The 12,224-nt window shown below is 35.4% G+C and overlaps 1 protein-coding gene across 1 annotated transcript in view; it reads right to left on the bottom strand.

Annotated features, from left to right (window-relative positions):
• Positions 1 to 4,643: 4,643 nt before the first annotated feature.
• The window catches only part of PIP4P2 (phosphatidylinositol-4,5-bisphosphate 4-phosphatase 2), a 59,849-nt gene continuing 52,268 nt past the window's right edge, over positions 4,644 to 12,224 (bottom strand). Inside the window, exons 6-7 of the mRNA XM_047728185.1 lie at positions 7,118 to 7,208; positions 4,644 to 6,306 (exon numbers count right to left, since the gene is read on the bottom strand). Coding sequence (XP_047584141.1) covers positions 6,163 to 6,306; positions 7,118 to 7,208 — 235 coding nt within the window. The 3' untranslated portion in view covers positions 4,644 to 6,162. The remainder of the gene's footprint in view (positions 6,307 to 7,117; positions 7,209 to 12,224) is intronic.

Below are 12,224 nucleotides of genomic sequence, written 5' to 3'. Positions count from 1 at the left end.
CAGACCAGAGTATTAGTTCATTCACATTGACAGTTAAATAAACGACATACGGTAAGAATGAAACCAGGTACTGAAGTCGGCATTGATTATGGGAGAGTGATAAGAGATTTGTAGATGGCAGATGGTAGGTGAGGTACTTTTTTTTTTTAAGGTTTTACTTATTTATTTGACAGAGAGAGAATCACAAGTAGGCAGAGAGGCAGGCAGAGAGAGAGGGGGAAGCAGGGCAGAGAGCCAGACCCTGAGATCATGACCTGAGCCAGCTTAACCCACTGAGCCATCCAGGTGCCCCAGGCAGAGGGACTTTTAAAAGAAGGAGTAAGACAGGTAGGTTTTCAAGAAGCCAGGAAAAAAATAACACATTGCATAAGCTAAGGAATTCTCTACAAATAGCCTAAACTTACTCTTGCTAAAAGCTTAAAAACTAATGAAAATGTAGCACATTTTCTCCATAATTATTTCAATATCCAATATCTTCAGCCAAAGGTATATCTGATGTAGAAATACCTGTAGCAAGACTTTTCAGAAAAATTGATTTGAACACTGGGAACTTCGAGTAGTTCTACAACCAAGCGTTAGAACCTATACATATACATAAGCCACTCTAGGTAAATTTACAAATTTGTTGAGAAGAATGTGTATGATCACTTCCTATTTAGCAAGTTACCTTAGATGAGCTTGTAGATTAAAGATTCTCACCTGTCAATTTACAAACCATACCCACTTTTTAGACCTGTAGCCTTATCTGATACCTTAGTCTGTGGGCCAGTCCCAAAAGAATATAGGCTTTTTATTTTTCTGTTTTACATATGGTATTCCACCCCAAGTCAAATACATGTATACTTATTCAAACATAAAGAATCTTGGTATTTAATTTGTAACTGAGCATGTAAAGTGATTTTAAAAACAAAAAACCTTTACAGATCCTTTTTAGCACTTTGTGCTATTTAAAATCATTTTAATATTGCTATCACAAGAAAAGGAATTTACATTAAAATTCATTATATGTCAATTCCCTCATATTTAATATATAATATTCCTAGCCAGACTTGTGATTTTATATTAACTATAAAAAAAGAAAATAAATACATGTAATGATATTTGGTTACATAAAATGCTCTAAAATAAAACAATATAATATCAAATTCATAAAAATATTTAAATAGTATTCTGTTCTTTGTGAAATCAATAGAGGCCAAACATTTTTCAGTTTTCTTTCCACAAATGAATTATAGACAATGAACAGCAGGGGGCACAAAACTCAAAAGTTTTTCTGTACAAAGCAAAGCACAATAAAACCTCATGCTGTGGAAAGCAGATAAATTTTGAAGGCAGATTGTTTGATTCCAACTGGCTCCATCACATATAACCTGAATGACCTTTAATTATTTAGCCTCCCTGACTGAGCTGCTTCAATGGTAGAGTCATAACTATGACATAGAGATTAAATATTAACAAAGCTGTAAGGCAGATCAATAAACACCAGAGTTTTTTTCAGTGTTTATTATGTGTGTGTACACATATATATGTACATGTGCACCAAAACACATCAAATAAGTACAAATTTAGGTTTTATAGCAATTTTGAGACAGTGCACATGGAAACGGCTATAATTTCATAACCTACAAGCACAAGTATCGCTAGATCAAAACTAAAACAAAGCTAAACAAAGGAAATGGCATTATTTACTCCAATACAAAGCTTTTATATATAAAAAAATGTGAATGCCATTGAAAGTGGACGCAAACTGGTGTGTGCACGGTATGTGCAGTGTTTCTCGAGTATGATCCAGGAAAACCTACATCAACATTATTTGGGAGTACTTGTTTTGAATGCATACACCTGTGCTACTTAAAACCCAGTTTTTCAGAATGATGGGAGTGACACTTCGATTTCTTCTAGTAAAAGAGAAACAAGAATATGTGCTTTTCTAGGGTGCCTGTGTAGCTTGTAGGTTAAGCATCTGACTTCAGCTCAGGTCATGATCCCAGGGTCTGGGATTGAGCAGGCTCCCCACTCAGTGGGGAATCTGCTTCTGCCTCTGCCTCTGCCCCTCACTTGTGTTCTCCTCCTCTCTCTGTCTCAAATAAATAAATAAATAAATTTTTAAAAAGAATTATGTGCTTTCTAGGCTTCCTGTGGCTATCATACTGCATGCGCTGTGAGGCGAGCACTGTGCCTCACATGGGTTATTGGATCTTCTAAATGACACATTTACTCTCACAAATGACTCGCTCAAGAATAACTGAGCGTGGTTCCATTTTTTCCCTCTTTTCTAAGAAATAGACCATTTTTGTTTTACTACTTTGTATAGCCGGGACCAAAAAAAAAAAAAAAAAAAAAAAAAAAAAAAATCCTTCCTTTTCCAATTAGTGACTATGGTGTATTCTTTCAAATCACATTTTCCCAGCACTTCCTGTGTTTTGTATCTGTACCAGGCATTGGAAGGAATGCTCTACTTTCAAAAAAAAGCCTGGGTAGGGGTTCCTGGGTGGCTCAGTTGTTAAGCCTCTGCCTTCAGCTCAGGTCACCATCCCAGGGTCCTGGGATCAAGCCCCACCTCGGGCTCCCCGCTCAGCAAGGACTCTGCTTCTCCTTTCCCATTCCCCCTGCTTGTATTCCCTCTCTCATGGTCTCTCTCTTTCTCTGTCAAATGAATGAATAAATAAATAAATAAATAAATAAATAAATAAATCTGGGTATAAACTCTCATAAATTTGGATTTAATTAATTAAAAATATATGTTAATTCATATAGGACTAAGCTTAAATATGTGGTATATTAACTCTAAAAAATAAGGTTTTATCAATGAAATGTATTGGTTTGGAATTAATAAATTTATTTTAAAACTCTTCAAGGATCTAAATGAAAATGTAACAGACATTGGTAATGATAACCACATAACATTCTTATCTATTCATCAAGAGCAAAACCTAATCTTCCAACTGTTAATCTACCACAGGAATTTTTTTAAAGTTACTATTGCCTTTTATCACCCCAAGAGAACCCCTCTTAATATTTAGTGTTTAATTTCCCTTAGTTTCTTTAACACATACACGTAAAATCGTTTTCTTCAAAAAGTGGATAACACTGAACATTTTTATTTATAATATGATTTTGTCGCAATATTTTGTGAACCATTGCCAATTCAGTTAGATGAGAGATTTCAACATCTTGTTAATGCCTACTTACTATTTCATATTATGAGTATACCATAATTTATTTCACCCATCTCCTATTGCTTAATTTTTGGGCTTCTTTCAATCCCTATTATAAACAAAAAAGTGATAAATATCATTGTACAAATATATTTGTTCTTGTATCCAGAACACCTTTAGAATAAATTCGTAGTGACGGAATTACTGTCAAAGACTGCGTGTTTGTGTGTGTGCTTTCTCATATCTTCAGAATTACAAGGATTAATCCCTCTTTTTCATTCTTTGTTAATATGCTAGGTAAAAAATAGTATTTTTACTGTTTTAACTTACCTTCTTTGATTATTAATAAATTGAAAAGAAGTTCATGCTTTTACTTATCATATTTTTTCTTAATGAATTGCTTCTTCATGCCTTTAGTTCCTTCCCATATTAAAAAGATTAACTCTTTCTACTATTTTAGAAATACAGTTTATCTTTTGGCTTTGTTTATGTTTTTTTCACACAGAAGTTTTTTTTTTTTCCCCTTTTATCATACAATCTATCAATCCTTTTGATTTCTGCTTTGGGGTTTTATTTAGAAAGTTTTCCTTAACACAAGATTATATTATATATTATATTCATTCACCTATATATTCTATAACAAAATATAAAGGCCAAACCCAACGTATAAATTTTTTTTTCTTTTTTATTTGACAGAAAGAGATCACAAGTAGGCAGAGAGGCAGGCAGAGAGAGAGGGAGAAGCAGGTTCCCCGCAGACAGCCCGATGTGGGGCTTGATCCCAGGACCCTGAGATCATGACCTGAACCGAAGGCAGAGGCCTAACCCACTGAGCCACCCAGGTGCCCCCCAAGTATAAAGATTTAACATACCAATTCATTTAACCATTTATTCATTCATGCAACAATTATCTATGAACACAAATGCACTATGCACTGTTCTAAATGCTGAAGATAAAGCAGTAAGCAAGACCACCAAAGTTCCTGCTATCATGGAATTACAGTCCAAAAGGAAAATGATCATGCAGCATATAATTTAATGTGAGATTTCAAATTTATGAGAAAGGAATGGGAGGACTAATGGGATTATTCTATATACAATGTGGTTACAACTAGCTGACCATTAAGAAAAGAAATAAATTAGGGGCGCCTGGGTGGCTCAGTGGGTTAAGCTGCTGCCTTCGGCTCAGGTCATGATCTCAGGGTCCTGGGATCGAGTCCCACATCGGGCTCTCTGCTCAGCAAGAAGCCTGCTTCCCTCTCTCTCTCTCTCTGCCTGCCTCTCTGTCTACTTGTGATCTCTCTCTGTCAAATAAATAAATAAAATCTTTAAAAAAAAAAAAAAAAAAAAAAAGAAATAAATTAGATTCTTATTTCATACCTTACATCAAAAGTATTATAAGTAGATTTAAAATCTCTACTTTTAAAATGAAACCGTGAAAATACTAGAAAAAAACATAAATGAATATTATATAAAGTAACATTATACATGTTCTTAAACATGAAAACTCCTTTAGATGAATAACTCAAAGCATTTTGGAAACACCATCTTATTTTTAAAAAACGGAATATAACAAGGTAGTTTTTGAACAATAATCTTTATTAGTGTATTTTCAAAGGTATACATAATCCTGAGCTACTGCATTTAGACATTTATCATTTACTCTTTGAAGTTTACATGTATTTTGCTCCAAATTCTCTGATGAGTACATTTTTATACTAGTCAGGAACATAAATAATTTAAATTATTATTCTTATCTCTGGAAGAGCCAATTTATTTACTCATTATCTCTTTATCTTAATTCTACTACATTAAAGGCTTTAGAACATTATTTCTCAATTAAGCAATTTCTTTTTCAAAACTGCAAAGATGGGCAGTGCAAGAGCTGATTCCGCAAATCCTAGTGAATTCTTAGAAAACTATGCTGCTTTTTGTCTTTGATCTACTTTCTTGAATAAACTGGGTAACCATCAGACCAGCTATATTCGAGAAGAATAAGAGTAACTACCTCTAATCTCAACATTTTAGCTAGTGTAAAATGTCATAGGTTCTCTTCTCATATAAGTAGTCCATAATTAGCCCAATAAGAAAATCTACCATGATCTAATGAAAAGGGGGGCAATCCAGTGTAAATATATCTTTGTTTAAATGGTTAAGTATTATAAAACATGTTATGTGAAACACTTCCTCCAAGATCTATAAAGGAATACATACAGCTGATTAACATTAAATTTCATAAATCTAGACCAGAATGTTTAGAATTAGTAAATTAAAAAGCAGACAAAAATGAAAGACAAAAGTCCTGTGATCTTTGAGAAAAAACATTTATCCAACATTATCTCCAACTGTGGACAAATAAATATTTTCATTCTTGTATTTTAAATTACTACCAAAATATCGTATCTTTCTACAAACAACAAAAAACAAGCATACAGTATCTAGAAATGATTTTTATCTGACAAGAATGTCAAGTCTTTGAAGGTACACTCAATTTTTTTTTTCCTGAATAAGGTCACTATGATCTTAGGTTAAAGTTACAGTAAGCAGTTCAAGCAAAATGCATATTGCTTAGATTTTAAAGCAAGCAATTTTGATACTGTTTAATTAAAATGTGAGTATAAATGTGAAGCTATTGTAGAAACATTTATAAACACTCCTTGGGAATACTCACAGATCGGCAAGTAATGGAATAACTGATTTAAAAATAACAGAAGGGTGATGTTATATGTAATGTTTGGTGACAAATCCAAAAATATCTTTAAGACATGTAAAAGAACACGAAGACAGTTTTATTATTCGGAGCTTGAAAACCTAGCAGCAAAACAAACTATTTGCATATAATGTAGTGCAATGAGCATTTGTTCATAAAATACTCCCCAAGTCTTGAAACTTTATACAGAAACCAGAAATGGAATCCATTAGGGTGAATGATTCAAATATGTCCAGAGTAGCTTATCAAGAACTGCTAGATACTCTCACCTGCATCACTGAATTATAAGCAAGCTTATGCAAAACTGTGTTCTGGGTAACTCACTCTTATGGCTCCCCAGTAACAAGCTCGGATAAGGCAGATCAAACCTAAGAGATAAGCAATTGCCCAAGAAACATAGGTTGCGTGAAATCGCCTTGCAAAATCTTGGGTGCCAACCTAAAATAAAAAGCAATATAATAACAAAAGATTAAAAACTTCAAGCAAATATTTGCTTAAAGAGCCTGTGTGGGCTTACATGTGATTTTTATAAAATATATCCCTGAGGCCACAATATTCCTATGAAATATGAGTTGATGAATTTGTTGATTATCATTGACAGAGTAAAATTTAGCAGGACAATACTGCTAGTTATATTAACTACAAACTTTATGAAATAAACAAAAAAGCCCACTTGAACATGTTATTTCTATAAGTAACTAAATGGCTACCTAAACTCCTTGGTGTTATACGACACAATAGAGTGTTCCTAATAATATGGGACCAGGTAGGACAAAGGAGAATGGGAAGTAAATGGTAGAAAAAAAAGATCAGTAACTCCTCCTCCTCCTGGGAGAGAATAATCCCCAGTGCCAACCACTTAGCTTCAGTCGCCTCTAAAAATAAACCATCCCCATAATGATAATAAATCTGTGCTTAACTTGAATAAAGAGAACGGTTTTTCAGCCCTCCATAGCTGACTATTGCTTTTGCTTTGCTATGGCACTAAATAAAAACAATGGATTTTTGCTAAATGGATGGTAAAGTCCCCAAGGTCAAGGACCTTGAGAGGAGTCCCAAAACACCATTAAACTCCATTAAACACAGGTGCATGGACTGGGCTTCTGATTGCCCACAGTCCTCGAGAAGCTTCTGGGATGCCAGCGAGGCAGGCTCTTCCGGGATCACTGAAGATTGTCTCAGGCCTCATCACTTACTACTGATAAAGGTGAGAAGAAAGAATTCTAACAGTGAGTAGAGTAATACTCACAGTTAATCCGACTCCAATGAAAATACATATCATTCCAATGGTAATATATGCACAGCATCGTCTTCGGGGAAGTGCGCTACCCACTGAGGAACTGCAAATTCATGAGTAAAAGAGAGCATTATTTCCATGCAGTTTCTCCCTTTCATCCCTGGGAATACTCTTCTATGGCTCTAGTGACACAGGTACTTCTGTTTATTTCTTCAATTTGAAAGACAAGAACATGCATAAAAATGCCATTTTTAATGAGCTAATATAATCATAAATGGTAAATTATATTACAGTGGCTTTAACCAAAGTTCAAGCCTTGGTTATTGACAGTATCCACAAAAGAATTACTGTGGTCAATAACAATCTTCCAATATAGGGGCGCCTGGGTGGCTCAGTGGGTTAAAGCCTCTGCCTTCGGCTCAGGTCATGATCCCAGGGTCCTGGGATCGAGCCCCACATCGGGCTCTCTGCTCAGCGGGGAGCCAGCTTCCTCCTCTCTCTGACTGCCTCTCTGCCTACTTGTAATCTGTATGTCAAATAAATAAATAAAATCTTAAAAAAAACAAAACAAAACAAAAAAACAATCTTCCAATATAAAAATACATTTCAAAAAATGTATTCTAGGATGGAAAATATGTACTATCTTACAAACAGTGCTTGATTTTTTGCAGTTTTAACAGTATATGTTTACTGTAGAAAATTTGGAAAATAGAGTAAAAAATAAAAAGGACAAAGAAAATTACCTATAATCCCACTACCATAAATTATTTCGACATATTTTCCTCCAGCCAATTTTTTTTGGTAATTTACCAACATAGTATAAGCAATTTCTATGTCATTAAATGTTTTCAAATTGGAATTCCAATGGATGAATACAACATAATTTAGTCAATATCCTACTACTGGACACAGAATTTTCACCACTATAAACCAGGTAAACATCAATTAAAAACATCTGCTTAGTTTTCTTAAGATAGATTTTTAGAATTAGGATTATAAAATTCAAGAGATTAACTTTTCAAAATCTGTTAATACATACTGCAAGACTCTATGGGAAATTCATAAAATCATATACTGTTATCATGCTTCTCAAGTGAAGTTTTAAATCCAATAGTTTTTAGTCATTTACACTTTTAATTTTTGTAATTTTCAAAATGGTGTAAGTAGAGCAGAGATCACCCACCCAAATTTGCACTTTCTTCTTTTCCTAAGCATAAATACATAAATACATTATATTGGAGGCACTGTATTAGTGAATGAGATAATGAAGTATCTGATTTGCTTTTCTATGGCCAGTCAACATCACAGCTAGCACACAATAATTGCTCAAGGAATGTATGCTGAATAAATGGAATATAGAAATGCATTACTTACTAGGCATAGTTTGGAAATGTGTTATTCCAAAGAGGTTAATTTTGCATAACAGAAAAATGGTTTCCTTTAAGCTCCAAATTTTTTTTTAAAAACTGCTGAATGATGTTTCAAATATATATATATATATATATATATACATATTCCTAAATTGTTAAACTGAAACATAAACATCTGGGTAACCTGGGGTCATCAATATAGTGTACAGCTTGCTGTGTGGAGTCACCAAGACATAAGATTCATTGCCTTTATAGTTAGCCTTAGACTACTTTTAATTTTAATTCTTATGCAGGCATTTGGTGATGTTCCCTGCCTTTATAACTCACCGCAGGCTGTCATTTCTCATTTATTTACCTGTGTATCTGCTAATACAGATAATTAATCTGCTATGGATTATAAAACAAGTCAGTTTATTAAAATTATATATTAAATAAGTCAAAAGGTCCTAAGTGAATATTGGAGCATCTTTTCTGTGAGCCAAAGAATCCACTTTAGTACATTAATTTCAGTGCATGAATTCTCCTTAGAAAACCCATGCCCATTTTTCATCATCCAGCTTACATAATCGCTACCTCTGGGAAGTCTTCCCAGAAAAGAAATAACCTATTGTTACTCTACAACTCAACTGCCATATTATCACAGGGATAAATGAGCAACAAGCACCTACTGCATCGATCAGGAAATCTCATGGTGTCTGTATGCAGAATGTAGTGCTGTTTTGCATGTGCTAAACCTCTGTATGTGTATGAATACATATAAAATGATGCTTCTGTGACCTGCCCTTTTTTATTTGCTTAACACTCTACATGAGACTCTTCCATACTTCTATGAGGAGATCGAATTCATTCATTTTCACAACTATCTTCCGTTATACGAAAGCACCAATTTACTCATTCTCCCTGTCAATGGACAGGACAGTCAAGGGGTTTATTGCCTTGATTTTTGGCTACTATAACAAAGCTGCTTTGAACACTCCTTTATGCCTCCTATGTACATATGCAGGAATTTCTCGAACATATTCTCAGAACAGAATAGCTGGATTGTACTGGAGACGTATCTTCAACTTTAATAAATGCTAAAGTTATACCCTCACTATCTTGATATGAGAGCTTCCAATGTTCCACCCACACCGACACTTCAACACTTGGTATTGTTTTCATGCTTGACAATTTCATGGGTGCGAATGGTATTTTGCTGTGGTTTTAACATGACTTCAAGCAAGACTGAACATCTTTTCAAATGCTAGTTGACTACTGGTTTTCTTTATTAATTGTTTATTCATATTATTATCGCTTCGTTTTGAGCTCTTTAGCTTATTGACTCACAAGTGATATTTACACAGTCTGCATACTATTCCAGGAAGCTATCTATTCTATTTATATCTTCTTTTAGTCTGTGGGTTTGTTTTTTAAATCAAAATTAACCTTGGGGCGCCTGGCTGGCTCAGTGGGTTAAAGCCTCTGCCTTTGGCTCAGGTCATGATCCCAGGGTCCTGGGATTGAGCCCCACATCGGGCTCTCTGCTCCACGGGGAGCCTGCTTCCTCCTCTCTCTCTCTCTCTGCCTGCCTTTCTGCCTACTTGCGATCTCTGTCTGTCAAATAAATAAAATCTTAAAAAAAAAAATCACGATTAACCTTTACCTAAAAACCAAACAAAAGCCATTACTAAACAAATAGTTTTAAAATATTATGAAAACCCATGAAAAGAAGACTCAACATAGGTTCTAAACCTGAAAAAGCACACTTTAGAAAGACTATTAATTCTAAACTCCTGCCAAACGATGACCTTAAAGTGCCAAACACAAAAGAATCTCTTAGGACCATTTTCCAAATGGGTAATTTGTCCCTGGCTTGGCCCCTCCCTTCTTTAACTACATACAAAGTCCTGCTGAAAGTATGCAGTTTAGCTGACTTTACAATAGAATGTAACAATGTAAACAGGTTCTTGATATTGACAATGTTACCAAGGGTTTTTTGTCGTTGTTGTTGTTATTGTTGTGTTGTTGTTGTTTTAAATCCAACAGTTGGTCACAAAGGTAAAGTATTACCAAGGCTCTTTTGTCATTTCTTGATCATGTCTGACTCATCCAACCTTCAAGTACATGCAAGGATCAATAGTTTTCAAGAAGCAGAAGCCTGAGGCCATTTAAGAAATAGGATTGTGGGGCGCCTGGGTGGCTCAGTAGGTTAAAGCCTCTGCCTTCGGCTCAGGTCATGATCCCAGGGTCCTGGGATGGAGCCCCGCATGGAGCCCCCATCCAGCGCCCCCGCATCGCATCGGGCTCTCTGCTCAGCAGGGAACCTGCTTCCCTTCCTTTCTCTGCCTGCCTCTCTGCCTACTTGTGATCTCTGTCAAATAAATAAATAAAATCTTTTAGAAAGGAAGGAAGGAAAGAAGGAAGAAAGAAGTAGGATTGTGAGGTGAATCCATCTGAATAAGAACTTTATCCTGCCACTTAGGGGAGGAATGGGGGTGGGTACGACATGCAGGTGGACGTCATTCCAGCAGGGGGAGCTAGTAACATCCTCATAGAGGTAGTCTGCTCCTGACCCGTTACAAAGCTCCTTCATATGATACACATTTTAGTGAATTCATAGATTGTCTCAAAACCATGGTTCACAGAGTGTGCCAATAACTGAGAAAATCTTGGTTCTTAAAAATTTTTAAACTACACTCACTAGAAATCTTGCAAACAGATAGTGGGGTGAAAACCGTGACAGCAGTTTCAGCTCTGATTTGGCACAAAGATGCTACTGTCACTGAGGATTCTAGCCTGTGGTTTTAAAAATTCATTTTAAATAACATCTTCTGATAATGAGTTTTTATTCACAAAATCTATGTAATGTAAGGTAATTCTAATACAGTAAAAATTATCAACATTTCCCTTTCAGGTTTGTACTTTCTTCTGCCTTGTGTAGGAAATTCTTTCCTACCTGTTATAAAAATATTTTTAAAATCTTCTAAAAATATTAGATTTTACCTTTTCATATTTATGTCTTGATCCACAAAGGCACAGTCCTTATAATTCTCAATTTTTATTTTAGTTATTTTGAAGTCATATTATGTGATGCACACAAATCCAGAATTTATGTGTTTTTTTTTAATTCACTCATTCATTCATTCATTCATTTTAAAGTAAGTTCCATGCTCAGAGTAGATCTTGAACTCATGACCCTGAGGTCACATGCTCTACCGACCGAGCCAGCCAGGAGCCCCCAGAGTTTATGTTTTTGATGAAGTGACCATAATAATAACTCTTTTTACTCTAAAGCCTATGAGATACTTAAGGTACCTACTAAAAAGCTATAAGAGACATCCAGAATACAGTGGCTTAAACAGTTTATTTCACGGGTAACCTGGGTAGCTCAGTCGGTTTAGCATCTGCCTTCTGCTCAGGTCATAATTCCAGGGTTCTGGGATCAAGCCCCTCTTCGGGATCCCTGCTCCACACGGAGCCTGCTTCTTCCCTCTCCCTCTGCCTGCTGTTCCTCCTGCCTGTGATCTCTTTCCTGTCTCTCTCTCTGTCAAATAAAAATTTTTAAAAAGTTTATTTCTCTTACATATGAGAATTCAAAGGTAAATGTACAGCTTAGGGTTGGTAGACTGCTCTGTCCTGTGATTAACTGCTATTGCCAGACCACACAGGTGATGAGTCTCCTGCTGCAGATGCCTTTTCCAGCCAAATGGCAGAGGGGAGAGAAAATGAAGACAAGTTTTGCCTTGGGGCACCTGGGTGGCTCAGTGGGT

Source organism: Lutra lutra, chromosome 4 (assembly GCF_902655055.1).
Source record: "Lutra lutra chromosome 4, mLutLut1.2, whole genome shotgun sequence".
Lineage (NCBI taxonomy): Eukaryota > Metazoa > Chordata > Mammalia > Carnivora > Mustelidae > Lutra > Lutra lutra.
Note: the sequence above shows the minus strand (reverse complement) of the source record. Positions and strands in the feature narration are given on the sequence as shown.